General features: G+C 44.0%; 1 protein-coding gene across 3 annotated transcripts in view; it reads right to left on the reverse strand.

Annotated features, from left to right (window-relative positions):
* The window catches only part of CACNA2D3 (calcium voltage-gated channel auxiliary subunit alpha2delta 3), a 773665-nt gene that overhangs the window by 424285 nt on the left and 330792 nt on the right, over positions 1-18588 (reverse strand). For all 3 annotated transcript variants that reach the window (XR_004986777.2, XM_036430835.2, XM_036430833.2), the window contains exons 6-8: positions 14676-14807; positions 4932-4992; positions 4688-4838 (exon numbers count right to left, since the gene is read on the reverse strand). Coding sequence is in view for 2 of the 3 variants with exons in the window: in XM_036430835.2 (XP_036286728.1) it covers positions 4688-4838; positions 4932-4992; positions 14676-14807 (344 nt within the window). In the remaining variant the exon portion in view is untranslated. The remainder of the gene's footprint in view (positions 1-4687; positions 4839-4931; positions 4993-14675; positions 14808-18588) is intronic.

Genomic DNA, 18588 nt, shown 5'->3' on the forward strand with positions numbered 1-18588 from the left:
CCTCTCCCGTAAATGAAATCCAGCCCGCAGAACAAGGGACTCAGACAGATTGGCAGGGCGTTCTGGAATTCTCGATGGAGTTTCAAACATTCACCCCCTTGCCTGTACAAGAGCCCACAGTAGGGGTCCCGTCTAGATAGAGGTAAGTGAATGTTTTAGAGATAGACGGAAGAAAAGCTTGCACCATATTACTGCAGCAATCCTGCTACAATGGAAACGGGAGAAGGTGATGGAGATAACACAAAAGGCAACAAAGCAATCCACCGCCACAATTCGGCAAGGCCAAATTGGTAAAATACGCTTAGGGTTGGGAGAGACAGTTCAAGAGAATGAAAATAAAGGTTTTCCGATTAGTACCAATCAAATATTAAAAACCCTGGAAATGTTGGTATTACCAACTGAATGTTTGTGTCCTCCCCCCTCCCCCTTAAATTCATGTGTTGAAGCCCTAACCCTGATGTGCTGGCCTTGGAGATGGGGCCTTTGGGGAGTAATAGTTAGATGAGGTCATGGGGGTGGTCCTTCATGAAGGAATCATGCCTTTACATGAGAGCGCTCTCTCTCTCCCTCCCCCCTCCTCTCTCTCTCTCTCTCTCTCTCTCTCTCTCTCTCTCTCTCTCTCTCTCTCTCTCTCTCTCTCTCTCTCTCTCTCTCTCTCTCTCTCTCCGCCCTCCCTTTCTCCCAGAGCACATACAGAGAAAAAGCCATGTCAGTACACAGAAAGAAAGTGGCTGTCTACAAACCAGAAAGGTGATGCTCACCAGAAACCAAATCCTGCTGAACCTTGATTTTGGACTTCTTAGCCTTTCGAACTGTGAGTAAATTTCTGTTGTTCAAGCCACTCAGTCCTATTTTGTTATGGAAGCTGGAGCTAACTAACACAGTTTCTAAGTGTGTAAATATTACACCCTATTTAGTGTATTCCAGTAATACCTAACTTTGGGTATGTCCTTTGGTATAGCAATTTCACATCTAGATTTTACTTACTAGAAGCACAACCAACCCTGCAAAAACACATGCAGGAGTCCATTCACTGTAGAAAAGAGATCAGTAACAGCATATGCCCAGCAAAGGGGATGGATTAAAAAGTTAATGCCAACTACAGGTGACAGAATGCCCTGCTTTGCAAATACAGATTATTATAATATGAGTTATAAAGGCAAGTTGCTGAATATTTTGAAAAATGTGATTTAATTTTTGTAGAAAAGTTATATATGTTCATGTACGCAGAAAAAAAATTTAAAATATATTTTATTGATTTTTTTTAGAGAGGAAGGAAGAGAGATAGAGAGTTAGTGATATTGATGAGAGAGAAACATCAATCAGCTGCCTCCTGCACACCTCCTTCTGTGGATGTGCCCAAAACCAAGATATATGCCCTTGACCAGAATCAAACCTGGGACCCTTCAGTCCGCAGTCTGATGCTCTGTCCAAGAGCCAAACCAGTTAGGGCTGCAGAAAAATTTGAAAGAATAAGTGCCAAATGAAAAGGGAATGGGAGCCGAAGCCAGTTTGGCTCAGTGGTAGAGCGTTGGTCTGCAGACTGAAAGGTCTCAGGTTCGATTCCGGTCAAGGGCATGTACCTTGGTTGCGGCGCATCCCCGGTGGGGGGTGTGCAAGAGGCAGCTGGTCGATGTTTCTCTCTCATCGACGTTTCTAACTCTCTTTCTTTCTCTCTGTTAAAAATCAATAAAATATATTTAAAAAAAGAAAAAAAAAGAAAAGGGAATGGGAAAGTTTCTGAACTGTTTAAAAATTTACACATATTGTCTATATTTAAAATAAATCAATGTGGAAAGGTTATTGTTAAGTAGTGATTCATTTTATGATCTCAGGCTTTTGATATATTAATTAAATCCATTAACATATTTGGTCCATTCCTTTATCTCTTAGGGAAGCAAAGTTCATGATTTTACTGTAGAGACTTCATATAAAAATGTTCAGAGTACCTTTCTAGTTATATAAATAATTATATGTATAATTATTTATATAATTAATTATCTATATAATTATATATGTAATTATATAATCAATATATATAAAGTTATATATATTAATTATATATAATTAATTGCATGTATAATTATATATATAATTATACATGCAATTAATTCTGATCATTTATGTTGAAAACTAACAAGGAGATGTGAGAGAGGATTAATGGGATTTCTAATAGATTTCTTTACATAAAGGGACAATTTGGGGTAAAAAATAATTTTTTTTCTTAAGTGTTCTATAATAACTGGCATGTCTACTTTTAATTTTCTTAATCACCCTCTCTTCATTATTGTGTTGACACTGTGTGTATATCTTAATGAATTTACAGAGATTATTTCAATAGATTGGTTTTGTTAACAGAACAATAAATTCTGACTGATAAGAATTCAGGATGTAATTAGTTAGCTCTTCTTATTATGCAAATTTCTGATACTTCTATAATGAGTAATTAAAGATTAATAAGAAAGATAGTCCCGAATTAACTGCTTCTTATCTGTAAATGCTTTAGGATGTGTGGGGATCAGGCTTCATATGCATATTCTCAATGACTGGTAGCCAGACAACTACCATGTGAAAGTCTCCTGGGGAAAATCCCTGCCCCTGGCCATGGAGTTCCACAGGAATGTGGCTGAACCCTCAACTCCATCCTCTTCTCTTCTGCTCAGGAGGTGGGAGGTAAAGCCAGACTATTTCTGAGTCCTCACTCTGCCCCTCTCTCTGGCTACGTGATCTTATGCCAGTCCCTTCTATCTCTTGGTGCTTTTGTCTCTATGCCACCTAGCGCACAGCTGGGAGAGGATCCAATGAGGTAGTCCACATAGGATACTTGGCAGGGGCTTGCACACAGTGGGCGCTCCGTGGAAGGCAGCTGCTAGTATTACTCATTCCATAAACACTTAAACTCCTGCTATTTGCCAGGCACTGTTCTAGGCAACAATGACAGTTAAATGAATTGAACAAGACTAACCCCTACTTTCATGGAATCTATGATCCTCTTTCTTTTTCCTTTCTTCTTCGGTGCTTTGTAAAATCTGAACTCTAAATCATGAGGCCCTGTGGTTGTGTCTTTTGCTCAGAGTCTCATCACAAGCACACACAGTCAAGCAATCCTCTTTACAAGCCCAAGGCCACTTAAACACCATGCCCTCTGCCCAGCAAATCAAAGCAGGTGTCACGCAGGAGGCTGCCAGAAGTAGGGCCCCTTGGTGACACATCTGCTCTGGGGCTCAGGGGAGCCCAGCAGACAACAGCAACAGCATTCCCACAGCATGATACCGCTCTTCAAATAGCACTCTTCCACCAGCCTTGGAATCCAGGAGCACCCTGTGGGCCATGTGATTCTGTCAGCTTCACAGCTGGCGGACGGTTTGCCCCCATATGCACAACTGTATGTGGCAGAACCGATTCAAAATTAAGTCCCAACTCCAAAGCCCAAGCTCTGTCCCCCTCCCTCACCATGCTGCCTCCCTGCCTGCCTCCATGTCCCAGATAGAGGCGATGAGGCACAGCTCAGGTGGCCCCACACAGGAGCACCAGGTTAAGCTCTCCAGGAGAAGGACCAGGCTCACTGTGGCTATCCTCTTTGGGAAGAGTGACAGGGTCATAAGGGACCTGACGAAAATCACACCAGAGAACTGGGGAGCAGACGAAGCACTTGGAGATGGAAATGTGCAGCTGAATTGGTTCTTACCAGAGGGATTGGCCCTGCATCTCCCACTTCCCAGAGCTGTGCCCTCAGCTCACTTACTGACACCCTCTCAATCCCAGCAGCTTTGTCTGAGAAAATGCCCAAACCACCCAGACCACCTAAAGTTGCTTTGAGCAATAAAAAGAATGCAAATATGAAGAGTAAATGGCACACAGTAGGCACTTACCGTATTTTTCGGACCATAAGACGCACTTTTCCCCCCCCAGAAGTGGGGGGGAAAAGTCCCTGCGTCTTATGGTCCAAATATAGCCTACACATATACTTTAAAAAAAAAGTTTTTTTACTTGCCCGGCTCTGTGTGGTCTCTGTGTGCTTGCCCGGCTCTAAAATGGTTCTAAATGCTGCTGTTTACTTTACAGGGTTGATTACATGTGTTTATGACTGTGATGTTGGGTTTTAATGCACATAAAATATTTTAGGACACTATTTGTTTCAGAATCTTTTTTTCTTCATTTCCCTTCTCTAAAAACTGGTGCGTCTTATGGTCCGGAGCATCTTATGGTCCGAAAAATACAGTAATACATGCCACTTTGGTTTCTGAAGATGAGATACAGTGTTCTGTGAGTGAGTCTATGATGGCTCTTCACTTTTTCCTCATTTTATAATCACGATTGTTATCACTATCGCTGTCTTCAGAGGAATCTAGCTTAAAGTAAATTTCCACAGGAGAAAATCTAGCAGTTTAAGGAAAACCTTGCCAGGTCTAATTCTGCAGAGGCTGACAACCCAGGAAAACCAAACCTGGTGCTGCCCTTCCTGATGGCAGCCGCTATCTGTGCGGTTTGGAGAGAAACTGCTCACCAGCATCCCAGTCTCCCGGAGCCCCTCCACCCCCACCTGTCACTGAGCTCACAGGGGACTAACCCGTCCTCATCCTGGGCATATAACGCTCCACACACAAAAGCAATAGGCTGTGCAGCCTTGCTACTAAAAGATCAAAGGGACCCGAAGGGCACAGAAAGCACAAGCAGCCGCACTCACAGCGATGATGTTGAAGAAGTCATCGTCCCCCAGCGTGTCCAGAATAGACGAGACCGTCTGCTTGGCGATGGTCAGGCGGAGCCCCTTCATGCTGCCGCTGACGTCCACTAGGATGACCACGTCCTTCGGAGAAGTCGCTGCCTGGATGTACCTGGGCCAGGGGGACAGACAGGGACACTGAATCTTGACCCTCTCTGCAAGTTTTCCTTTTAAAAGCTAACTGAGAGGTCTGGCCATTTCCTACCATTTTCGGTTCCTGCAGTCAAAGGCAATGACTCCATTCTCATCTGGTTCCCATTTAATCCCTAGAAGAAAAATGGAGTTATAAGAAACCCAGCAACTTCAAATATTTATTCATAGCACTTCAAGGCCGCTCTGCTTTGCTGACTGAGTGGACAGGGTGACAAATCACAGGCGAAGACCAACCCTGGAGCTCATCACGTGCTCCGTCACCCGCTCTGGGAGCAAGCAGCCTGAGTGCACTCCCTCCAAGGTCTGATGGAGGTGGTGACGCCTTGAGTAAAGCGCTGTCCATTGAGGAAGGATGGGGCTGCAGCCCCTTCAAGGCTAATGTTGAATTTAGCCAAAGTCGTTTCTCCCTGTCCCTCAGATTGCTGGACCTGGGGACTCATTCACAGGTCTCCGAGCAGAGGTGGGTGCATCCTTGGACCTGGGTAAGTTATGTCTATACCATGGGAGGTAGCAAGCATTTGATAGGTTTCTATCTCAGAATATACACAGGCCTGTTCTTTCCTGACTCCTAATTTAAAATCAGAAATTTTGGCCTGGCCTTCAAATGAAATAAAATGGCCCTAATTGTGCTGTACAATGGAGTGTGAATTTCAAGCGTGGAGGCCTGGAGAGATTTTCTCAAGTGTAAAATGGGATCCAGCACCTTTTGCTTCATGGTTTGCAGGCAGCTGACATTCTCTGTTTACAACTTAGTTTTTAAGAATAAAACTTTTTTTTTAAGGGGTTTTGCTGCCTAAAAATAAGATACAATCTCATTGTTTTCAACTCTCAGTGGTAATCAGAAATGGAGGATTTGAAACATAGGCTTTGGAGTTAAGAACGTTACAAAAACTATATTCTATGAGAACATCGTGACTCAGATTGTAGCACTGAGAGCCTCCTTTCCAATTAATAATGGCCAGCCTTCCAGACCACACCAGGCTCACAGGCATGAGCTTAAGAAAACGCCCCCATGTTATTACACAGATAACTCGGAGAAGGCAGTGTGTATTCCAATGAGTCATTTTGTTCTGTCTTCTTTGTACCTACATTTCCCATCTGCAAATGTGCCAAACTTAATGAGTTCCCTGTAAGAAGTCAGAAAAAAGTATGAGAAGCCACTGCCAATGGAAGGCCATTAGGTAATGAAGATAAAATAAAGCTGGCATGCTATTGTACACTAAAGGACAGGAATGCAATTTGTTTTAAAAACATCTGACACACAGCTCTGTACAGAGCCAAGTGCAGCTAGATTCATACAGTCTTGACATATAGGCAATTACATCCTTGGTGAGGCGAGGTAATGCTCCACACAGCATTGGTCTGAGTCCAATATAAAGAGAATTTATCTTTCAATGTGTTGACTCATGGTAGGCGGTCAGTGGGTGTTTCTGGAGTTGAATTGTGGGTGGTGTTCTTCGATGGCAAGCATGTCTGCCATCCACCCTGCCCATCACGGGGCTCTTCTAGAATGAGAACATGGTCCATTCTCTCCTCCTGCCCGGCATTTATGCCTGGGCCTGGGGGATGGGAATTGATGCCACTGCATGCTCTCCTTTGGACGGAGATCATTTCTCTTCAAGTGGCACTGTCACTCCTCCCAGTCACTCTGATGAGTAAAGGGCAGACAGCAGTGACTAAGAAAGATGGGCCCAGCTCCTCCTGCCCTCAGGAAGCCTCACATCTAGCAGAAAAACAGACGCTAGAAATCACAAGAACCAGAGATCTCAGGAAGGACAGTACCCGAGGTTATGTGAGTGTATAAAGGTGGCTCTAACAGGAAGAACCTGAGGCTCTATACCTGAGGCTATGTTAGTGTGTAAAGGTTGGCTCTAATCCTGAAGATGAAGAAGGCTCTTCAAGCTGAGAACAGAATGATGGCACATGAGGACTGTTGTAACAAAGGCCTACCAACTGGGCAGCTTGACAGAAGTGTATGCTCTCGCAGAGATGGAAGACAGAAGTGCCCCCTCTGAAGGCTCTAGGGAAGAGTTCTTCCTTGCCCCTCACCTTCTGGTGGCCTCAGCAGTCCTTTGTGTCCCCTAACTTAAAGCTGCATCTCTTTTTCATCTTCCCATGGCTGACTCCCCCTATGTCCCTGTATCTACTTCTCTTATAAGGACACCAGTCACCTTGGATGTAGGTCCCACCCAAATGCAGTATGATCTAATCCCAATTTATTTAATTATATTCAAGAGACCCTACTTTCAAGTAAGGTTATATCCTGGGCTCCAATTGGGCATACAATTGTGGTAAAGACACTATTAAACCCACTAATTGGTTAGACTCATAAAACGTAAGGGAGGAGTGGCCACAGGGTGAAGAAGAATACCCCAGGTAGAGAGAGCAATGTTTGCAAAAGGTACTGAGGCTGAGAGGAGCACATCAAGTTCAAGGACCTGAAGAAATGCTGGTGTGGCCGTGCCCAGTGCACAGACATTTACACAGAGGAAAGAGCCTGGCAGCAGGAGGAACCTGAGGCCCAGGCTCTCCGAGTCAGGACATCAGTGCCCACTGAGTGAGGATGCAGGCAGTCCTAGGCATCGCTGCCTCGGGGGTGACAACAAAAGTCAACCTGTTCTGCAAGTCCAGACTGGATGCACTTTGAGGGATCAACTTGCTTAAAACTGACCTTTGGATCAAAACCTTCATTTCACAGCAGGGAATCCAAGGTTCTCAGAGTTTAATAGCTTTCCCTGAGATTTTTAGTTAGGACGAGAACTTGATGTCCAGCGTTTTCATAGGGTGCCCCATGAGAAGTTCTCCAGGACGTTAGCATGAGTTAAGTGGAGAAAAATAAACCTGGTTCCCATGCCACGGAGGGACATCTGAGGGCCTTTAACCTGCTTCCACACATCTTCAATCTCAGGATTGGAACAGCAGGGGCAGCACTCACCAAACTAATTTGACCACTGAGCCCCTTCTCCCCAAAACAGTCTCACAACAAAATATTTTAGGAGAGAAACTTCAGGAAACTCTATTCCAGATGGTACTATCTCCCCAAGGACATATCAACTTTTTAGTATATATGTTTTTGCACAGGTAGGTATTTTTAAAAATATTCAAGTAAACTTCAAATCCCAGACATAATAATAGTTGGCTCATTTGACATGCAGGGAATTTTGTGATGCAGGGAATTGTGTGTTAATCAAGAACTACTCCCAGGAGCCACATAACTTCTGGGAGTGCTACATGCCTTTGGGGACCCACCCAGGCCAGTAGGGCATGAATCCCCGGACAGGAGGAAGGATGAAGCTCAGCAGACTTAGCTGCTTCTCCCTGGGCCTCTTGGCTTCATTGGCAGCACCAGTGATTGCCAAGCTGCCTTCCTCAGCTTTCAGAGGACAGTCTCCAGAACATTCAGCACATCCCTGAGGTGAGACTCAAAAGATTGTCAGAATCTCTACTGCAGACTCCAATGCTCAAGTCTGACTGAATTGAAAATATTGTACAACATTCTTATACCCCATAGTTGGTCCTCGAGAGTCATTAAAGCTAATATTAGAGTGAAATTAATTTCATCTAAAACAACATATGACTTCATGTACTCCTTCAGCGCATGCAAATGAATAGCATAGCCTCATCCAGCATCATCTGAAAGCCGAGCCACATGCTGCCAATATAATTTCATGTGACAGAAGGTTTAAGACAGTCCAAGAGCACTAAGAACTACAACAAAGAGCACAGCAAAACTCCAATTATCTTTTTGGCCTCTCGATTTATTTCTGCCCTCTTCCTCAACAAAGGGTATCTTTGACCATTGCTTTTCTTCTCTCCTTAGTGCCAAGCCCTTTCCCCAAAACTTCCCTGGAGCCACTAAGTCATCTCCACAACCCACCACCTGACAAACACTAGCACATTGCAACCTGGGATTTCTCTTCCCTATCTGAGAATAAAAGTCCAGAAAGATGAAGAAAGAAAGAAGGAAAATCAAGAGGCAGCAGATGTTGATTTATCCCTAACTGGTTAAGTTCTGCCCAATTGCTTCCTCAATACTTTTTACTCAGTCCCAAATCTTGAGTTTAAATAAATACCTCCCAATATAACTTTAGATCTAAAATAGCTGTACTACAATGCAATGCTAGCTTAACATGATTGAGTTGTAATCGAATTTGGATTGTCTTCTAAGACAATCCTCCAGTATCAACCACACTTCACCTACTGCTAACCCTTGGTGAGGAAGATGGGCAAGAGAATAAACACAAAGTAATGCTGTGCAGAGAACCTACTCTTGTTTTAATTTCTTCATTGATTAAGGCATTACATATGTGTCCTTATTCCCCATTATTCCTCCAACTCCCCCCCACTCATACTCTCATGCTCCTGTTGTCTGTGTCCATTGGTTGGGCTTATATGTATGCATATAAGTCCTTTGGTTGATCTCTCCCTCTTACCCCCAGCCTCCCCTACCTTCCCTCAGATGTTTGATGGTCTGCTCGATGCTCTTTTATCTCTGGGTCTGTTTTTGTTCATCAGTTTATGTTGTTCATTATATTCCATAAATGAGTGAGATCATTGTGATAGTTATCTTTCTCTTTTTAACCTATTCTTACTAGCCAACAGCTTGCAGAGTGCTCTTTAGTTATCCAACCTTGTAGAGAGCTCCTTAGTTAGCCATCTGTCCCTGTCCTTGAAGCTGTACTGTGAAACAACTTTCACCTTTGTGTGGCCCAAAAAAATTATAGTTGAAAGTATTACATATATCTCCCCCTCCCACCCGCATTGAGCATTGACCTCCTTTAGCCCGCCCCCCCACCTTCCTCCCCAGGTCTTCACCACCATATTCTCTAAGTCCATGGGTTATGCACACCTGCATACAATGAACAGAGACTTTTAAAAAGCTCATTAAAAAATCATGACAAAAACAAGAAAATCAGTTTCCTTGGTGATCATATAGTCTCCTACTGGAATAAGCTCTTGAGATGAGGCTCTGAGATGGGGAGAGTCTGACACTGGGGAAGGAACTGATCTTATCATCATGCATACACTTAATTGTTTTCTGTGTTCGATTAGCTACTGATCTGTCTATGACAGTTTTCTCCCTACATATATATTTAAGGACAGCCATAAATGATTGTCAGTTAGCCATATCATTGTGGATAAAGGGAAGAATTGGCCAGAACACGAAGGATGGATCAGCACTGGAGGCCCCACCCAGATAGAAACTGGGACACACACAAGACTGTAAAAGCATGAACTGACAAGGCTCTCAGAATATTCACTGTGCAGGTATGACTCTACCTCCTGGGAGGTGATGAGTCTGGAGTACCCTTTTAACTATAACATGATGGTCATGAGGCATCATGAGGTAAACGACCAACAGAAGGGGGCAGCCAGTGTCCTGGACTTGGTCATTATTGGGATAGAAAAGACAAAGGCTTAGGAGGACTTGGAGAAGAGGGAGCAATGGGGCATGGGAGGTGAGGCAAAAGGGGGTCATGGCTCCACACTGTATTTATGCCCATTCCCTCCTTGGTCACTGGGTCCCTTAGACAGAAGCCAATGACCAGCTTCCTAGAGAAGGAGCAGGTCTATTGTTCCTGGGGAAGGAAGGCTGCTAATACCGGTGTGATGGGAGATATTAGATGTGCTGGATCACACTGGTGATCAGATATTAGATATTTGATCCACTGGTGTTAAAATATACATTTAACAAATACATGCCAAATACCTACAATGTGATATTCTTGTGCTGGTGACAAGTGATGGACTAAGCAAATGGCTCTGTCCTCCTGAGGCAGGTATCCCAGGAAAGGAGTCAGGGATTAAAAGCCTTATGTCTCAGGACTATAGGCCAGAGTTCATATTCTATAGGGTAACAACCACCATGAAGAGCCAACAACAACAAAAAGAGGTGGTTGAAGCATTAACATCATTGTCAACTCCATTTGACCCTGTTGGTATGTCATGGGTTAGTCAGTTCATCTCTAGGCCTCTGTTTTCTCATTTGCACAATGGGTATTGCAGGAGCTTCAGCTCAGAAGATCCTGTGAGTTTAAAGCAAGCGATGCTTGTATGAGCAGGCAGCAGAGAGCTCAACAAACAGGGATCACCATCACTATCACCAGCATGAGTGTTACATTCACAGCACTCCCAAAGGCTCTCGGGGATGAAACTGAAGTAAACAGAGCTTCAGGAGCCCTGAGGAAACAATCCTGTACACCCCAGAGGCCCTTTAACAGCAGTTTTGTTGTTGTTGTTGTTTTCTAGAAAAGCTTATCTGAAGTTCCCTGGCCAGTGAGACCCTTCTATAACACTAAAAGGCAATGCCAGTAGTACCTTGAAAACTGGGCATCAGATTATACAGGTCTTTTTCTACAGAGTTAATACTGTTCAACACAGTAGCTACTAGCCCCATGTGACTATTTCATTTCACACTTAAATTAATTAAAAGTATAAAATTCAAATCTTAGCTCCTCAGTCTCACTAGGCACATTTCAAGTTCTCAGCAGCCACCTGTGTTCAGTGGCTACCACATTAGACACTAGATACAGAGCACCTGGGTGGTCACAGACAGTGCTTTCAGACAGCTCGACAGAACTGCTGCCACCTGCCCATACACACAAGGGGAACTTGCGGAGGCCTATGTGAAGTCATGCGGAAGTGGACAAATTCATCACAGGTGCTGCTAGGCTAATGCTGATTAAAATTCTCCTTCCAGAAAGAATTTCCTTCCCCCTCCAGAGATGGGATTGGTGCTCCTTTTCTGTGATCCCCCAGCACTCTCTATTTCCCCTACCTTAGCATGAAACACACTGTACCACAATGACCTGTTCATCTCTCTCCCCATGGTGGTCACTGTCCCTTCATTTAAATGCCCTCTCCAGGCAAGGCCACAGTATCCTCCCCAGTCTCCATGGTTTCACTTGACTGGCCCTACCCACTGTCCAGTGTCCCTGGCTTCCCTGTGTGCACATGACCCAGACCAGGCTAATCTTTGGACTTTCATCCAAGCTACTGAGATAGATGCTGTCTCTTCCCGGGACCATAACTGAAGAATGACCTTGCAAGTCCTCAACCATGTTCTCCATTGAGAGGAGGTCATCTGCCGGAGGTGAAGAATGAAATCAAATAGTCAAAATCCAAATGGCATTGCTGACTTCTGGAATCCGGCTACACCTCAAAACTGCACAACCATTGGGTTTTGAGTTACAAGAGCCAATAAATGTGCCACTTACTGGAGCTAGTTATAATTGGGTTTCTGTCCCTTTTAATCAAAACCCCTGATGAATGCATGTTCCAACAAGAGGGACCTGCACAAAGGCATAGTCCTTTTCTGTCCAGTTCCCCATTTTATCCTCAGGGTCTCCCACAGAGCTCAAAACAAAGCAAGAACTCAAGATATACTTTAGTAAGAATACAGAAACATCCCTTCTGTTTAAAAACATGCATGCTGATACTGGTTTGTTGTATTATATTGCTCTACTCATGGAAAGATGCATCCTGAAAAGAAAAACATCCTAGCAAAAAATGCCCCTGGATCCTTTTTCCAATGATCATGTTATGTGCTCTCTGTTCAGAACTCAGCACCGAGTGACCTTGTGACATTTATCAGACAATGAAATTTCTTTGGGGGACTGTGACCTATGTCTACATCAACATAGAAAAGATGCAGAAATTTTACAAAGTCAAAATTCTGCTACAAATATCATAAAAGAACTATTTCTGAGTTAACTGCTCCGACTAACGAAAATCTTGTATGTTATTAATTTCACCTATTATATAAACTCTCTATTAGAATCCCCTTTTATTATAGACTGACTGTTTGAGTCAACTCCCCCTTCCCCCAATCATATGTTGAAGCTCTAACCGTCTGTGTATGTGATGGTATTGAGAGGTAGAGACATTGAAAAGTAATTAGGTTTAAATGAAGCTATGAGGATGGGGCCCCATGATGGGATTAGTGGCCTTTTAGGAAGAGTAGGAAACACCAAAGCCTCTTCTACCATGGGAGGACTCAGGGAGAAGGTGGCCATCTGCAAGCCAGAAAGAGGGTTCTCACCAAGAACTGAGTGTGCTGGTACATTGATCTTGGCCTTCCCAGCCTCCATACCTATGAGGAATAAATGTCTCTGTTTCAACCTTTCCATCTATAATATTTTGCTATGGCAGCCCAAGATTATTTATACACCTTTATTTTCAAATTTCCTCATGACCGTAGTTTGAGGGCTTCCTGCTGGTGGAGACAACAAATGACCTCCGGTGTCTTCTTATCCTCTCCACTTCAGCCAAATGCCACATGGAAAGATGAAGAGCTGTCCTTGTGGCTTCCTTAATGGATCAGCCACCCACCATGCTCTCATTTCAGCCACATCTGTGTGAAATTTACTCTCTGTTGGCGTGTTTCAAAGCAGACTGCAACCGGGTGATACGGGAACTTTAACAGACCGCTGTTTATTATAGTGTTATCTTTAATAAGATACTTATTGTTTAAATTCCTGTGAGCTGCAGGAGGAACATGCATGCCCTGCTGAACACAGCTCTTGGGAAATGGTGAATAATCTGGCAAAGCAGACCTTGGCAGGCAGGTCTCAGGGGACAGATGCTGTGTGCAAGGCAAACAGCTCCTCGGGGCGGAGGCTGGCAGTCTCTGTGCCTCAGAGCGGGAAGACATCAGGTGCCTAGTCTTACTTAATGAAAACATAAAAGACTCCACTTAATTGCTCCAAGATTATGCAGGGTGTTTTTTCCCCTTCTTTTAGGTTGAGCTTGTTAATTTGTACAGCTGTGTTGCTGGCACAATTGCAGCCTCGAGTCCTGTTTTCACAACTTGTAAGCAAAATTAAAACTTCCTTTTTTAATTAAAATTCAAACCAAACCAGAGTTAAATTCCTATTGCAAAGTAGAGGCCTGGGAAGGCTCCCAAATGAACACCTGCTTCGCAGCAAGATGGCCAGACTCTGACAAACGTACTCATTGGGAGGTGCTGCTGGTGGCCCCTAAGGATAGGTTCCCGACATCGTGGCGCTTTGGCCATTTCAGCCCCTTCTTCCAAGGGCAGTTGGCTCTGGAGGGGGAAAACTCAAGTTCAAATTTTCCATTTCCTACTCCTGTCAGTCAGAACTCATCTCCTCCAAAGATGACTTGTTCCTTTCCCCAATTATAACAATAGTAATAGTAATAATAATAATAATAATAATAATAATAATAGAAGCAAACCCTTTTGGAGAAGTTTAAATACGGTCTGTCTCACACCACCATTCCCCACTTGGGGCAGCTCTGTAAATGACTGTATTGAGAAAGATGCCTGGTGCCTGTGTACGAGTGGGTGCAAATGCCACATGGCCATTCCTGTCCTGCACCTGACAAGGTTTTTAATTGGCACAGAGTTGCCATGCAATATTATATTAATTTCAGGTGTGCAACACAGTGATTTGACATTTAAATACCTTACAAATGATCACCATGGCAAGTAATGAACAAATGTCACCAGATAGTTATTACACCACTACTGACTGTAGTCCCTGTTGTACAGTACATCTCCATGGCTTATTCATTTTATAACTGGAATTCTGTTCCTTTTAATCCCCTTCACTTATTTTTCCCATGCCCCCATTTCCCTCCCCTCCGACAACCATCAGTTTGTTCTCTGTATCTGTGAGTCAGTTTCTGTTTTGTTTTGTCTGTTCCTCTGTTTTGCTTTTTCGAACATTTCATGTCTCCGAAAGGAAGGGGGAACAGTTTGAACCGCGAACCCTGAAGGAACATACCCCATGTCCCTTTGTCCGAACCATCACCCTCCATGCAGGATACTCACCTGGATACTGCCGGAAAAAGCCCTTTGCACTTCCAAAGTACTGCCATATGAGAGACGGGTCACGGTCAAAGTTATCCACAAAAACTTTGTTTAGGGATTCAGACCAATAAACACCATTGACAATTGCTGGGTCTGGGGAGAGAAAAAGACAGAGAGAGATTACAAACCAAAGTGAGCTAGAACCAGGCTGGCATTGCATAGCTGGTGGTGACCAGCATGAGGCCACCCTGCAGAAAGCGGAGAAGATAGTCACAGCCCCTGGAAACTCCATACATCAGGGTTTCCCCATCCTGCCCAAGCCCTCCCAGCAGGCCGGGAGCCCTCCGGATGGCTCCTTACCTGAAAGGCACATCCCTTTATTTGTAACTTTCAATCTCCTGTAGCCCACAGCTCTCAAGGGAGCAGAGAGAGACCTTCTTAGTATGTTTACACTTTCCCCGCCTGAGCCCGAACTCAGCTTAACAATAGGAAAAACCTGTGTGTGTGTTTTCTCACTGCAGTTACCTCAGCCAACACAATCTCGTTCAAAGTCTCTGCACCTCAGCCTTAGAAATTTGCTTTTTTTAAAAAATAATAGTTAAGTAAACTGGTACTGTGCAAGTAAATCTCTCCATTTCTTTTGTTCAGCAGCGTGAGCGTGGGAGGGAAGGCACCACCTCACTGCGCTCTTCTGCTGGACTCCTCTGAGAAGCACGTGGCAGAAACTCCAGAAGTGAACGGAGTGGTGCAGAGATGGCTGGGTGGCTGGATGGGTGATTAAAACACAGATTACAGACAGCTGTCTGCTCTCTGACCAGCTAACCCAGGAGCAAATCCCTCTTCCTCACCCTGGGCCGCCCAAAGGTAATCACTTGCCCTCTGTCCACAGATAAGAATTAAGGGCAAGGACACCGAGGGAGAATGGGCAAGATTTCTTGAACATCGGTGGAAGCAGGGTGGAGCAGCGAGGCTGTCATGACTGTCCACTTTTTGTTTTTTTTAATCTCTGAAGCTCCTGTTTCAAAATGATACGACATTAGGCATATTCTGTTCTAACTGGGGAAATAATTGTCCAGTCCCAGTATGATGAGGGTAATACTAACAATCGGATGAGCATATTAATAGGGAGAGGAGGAGGAGGAGAGAACTTTAAGTCCTTCCTGTGGGACGGGCACAGTGCTATTTTATCGCCTACCACCCAACCTCAGTCCTCCAAGACAGACTACCTCACTGCTCTGCAGGCTACACAAGTGGAAACTGAGCAAGGAAGGTTAGTTTCCTCCTATAGGCACCCCGCTAGGAAGTGAAAAACCTCTGATTGGTGTTTTCCTTATTTGTAAAATGGGGGTAATAGTGCCTGCCATCAAAAGGTGCTTGGAAGGTTAAAATAATTGGCAGAAAAGGACTAGTGGCCAACGGCATTCCCAAAGACATCAGTGGAGGTACTCACTGGCCCGGAGTCCCAGACCCTCCCCAGAGCTCCTGTGGGACTCCAAGCCACAGCAATCCCATCATGGCATTCTTATTCCAAATGCTAGTCCTCACAAACAACTGAGGGAATGAGGAGAGATTGGGTCACTCTGGTCCTCAACCTCATGGTAAGACAATGAGATAAATCATGTCGGAAACGTTCATATAAATTAGGTACACTGACTTGTTTACTATAGTGTACCCCATACCATACCCCTCACCCTCTTCCACATGGTCTGCCCTCTGCCAGCTGGCTGCCCCCAACATATTCATCTGGAGAGGTCCCAGCAGCGCCCACGATGGTTCCTGACTTGGTGGGCATGCATGGCGCCCTATTTTATTGTCTTACCTCTGGCTGCCTTAGTTTTTCAGATCACTTACTAGGACTCAATAGGCAATTGGGATTCTGACTCTCATTCTAACTCATGTGAACAATAATAACCACATCACAGGCGAGGAGAGTGAAAATGACCAATTCAACCTTTTACCGCAAGTAATTTCAAGAAGGACTTGATCTTTACAATCCTGGAGAATAAAGCCCTTTATTGTTCCTGTCCAAGCTTGACAAAAATTATTCTGACTCACTCTCTAGTACAAAAGCCCCTTAAATTAATCCTCAAAAATGCAAAGACAATAATGACACTGGGGGGAAAAAATCTATGGTTCTTGCCTCCTCCATCAATGGCCTCAATTATGTTAGTGTCATATAAAAACCTTTCACAATTAGAAGCAAAAATTCCAATTCACCAGCTAACTGTCTCAACATGTTAAGGAGTCAAACAGTTTCCAGTTAGAGGATTCTTTTTTCTTGGGAGTGGTTTCTTTGGGGGTGGGAAGAGTCAGTCCCTGCCTCCAGGCGGTTCTGGGAACCTAAAGTTACCACCTGGGGTAGAAGTGAGTGCATTCAGAAATGGTGGTGGTCTGAGGATGGCCTAGCCCACTACATTTGGACCTCATATCTTGCTATGAAATTATGCCTCCTCAAGAAAACGGGGCCTCAACTTTCCTAAGGCGTGGTGAACTGGAGAAGCAGAACTACTGAAAGATATGATCTAGTTAAAACAGAGACTGTTGCACACACCTATTTCATCAAATATCTCAAATAACACTTCCTCTGGCCTGTAAAATGGATTTCACAAGCTTGCTTAGCAAGCAAATTAATAGAAGGAAAAAATCTTGAATTGCTGTCCATTGTTACCATCACCTAAGAGGTAGAAGAGGAAAACAGGAAAATGATGGCATTATGAAGTGGGGCATTCATCTAGGTATTTGGAATTTAAAAATATTTCAGTTAAAATGGTTTTCCCAGCTCACTGCCAGAGAGCAGAAGTGAAGGAGCCCCGAGGGTCATGCAGCCCATGTACCCAGGACCGCAGCCTTTTCAGCATTGACTAAGGAGGAGGTAGACATTACACCGGGGTGTGGACAACTCCCCGGCCTGATGTTCCCTCCGTGTTTGCTGAGCAGATTTGCTTTCTTAAGGTCACTTGTAAAAATGACAGAAACTTCCTTAGTGGTAGGTGTATATGTTTTGTTTCAAAATTTGTTTAAAAGCCCCCTTTGCTTCATTTGGGATTTTCCAAGATTAATTTGAGCTTTAGCTTTCACCTCCACCCTTAATCTTCTTAGGGGTTTAATATACTGTATTTGCTTCATGTGGCTGCTGTAACAAAACACCACATACTAAGTGGTTCAAAACATAAATTTATTCTGGAGGCCAGAATGCCAAAATCACGGTGTTGGCAGGATTGGATTTTCCCAGGATCCCGAGGAAGAGTGTGTCCCATGCCTTTCTCCTAGCTCCTGGTGCCCCCAGCTACCCTTGATGCTTCTGCCTTGTGGATGCAGCACTCCAACTCCTGCCTCCATCTCTATATGGCCTGTCCCCTCTATATGCCTTTTTCCAATCGCCTCTCCTTTCTTTGAAAAAAACAGTCATTGGATTCAGGGTCCACCCTCAATTCAAGATGATCTCGTCTCACAATCTTTAACTTAATTACATCTGAAAAGATCCCAATTCCAAAATAGCTCACATCGGCAGGACATACAGGAGGCCACTGCTCAACCCAGTACAGGTACTCTCTTACTCATCCAACAATACACCCATATTCCATAGTTTGTGTGTATTCCTTTATAAATACAGCTTAATAAATGCAGGTTTTCTACCCTACAAAGGATGTTTAAAGGCCTTCTTCTTTTTCTTCTTTATGGGGACAATTCAGATTTTTATGTCTGTATTATAATTTTATGAGCTTCCTGACTTGTGCCAATGGGTCTAACCTGAAATGTACAGCGTTGGGTTAAAATATTTTCCTTAATGTCTAGTGTATAAGTCAATGTTTAGCCTTCTGTGCTCATTATAGCGAATGCCACATAACACAGTCATTTTATCCGATGTTCCTGCCCATTCCACATCAACTTACTATTCATGTTGGTCAATACAAAGTCCAGGAATAGTGGTTCT

Source organism: Pipistrellus kuhlii, unplaced genomic scaffold, assembly GCF_014108245.1.
Source record: "Pipistrellus kuhlii isolate mPipKuh1 unplaced genomic scaffold, mPipKuh1.p scaffold_m20_p_11, whole genome shotgun sequence".
NCBI lineage: Eukaryota > Metazoa > Chordata > Mammalia > Chiroptera > Vespertilionidae > Pipistrellus > Pipistrellus kuhlii.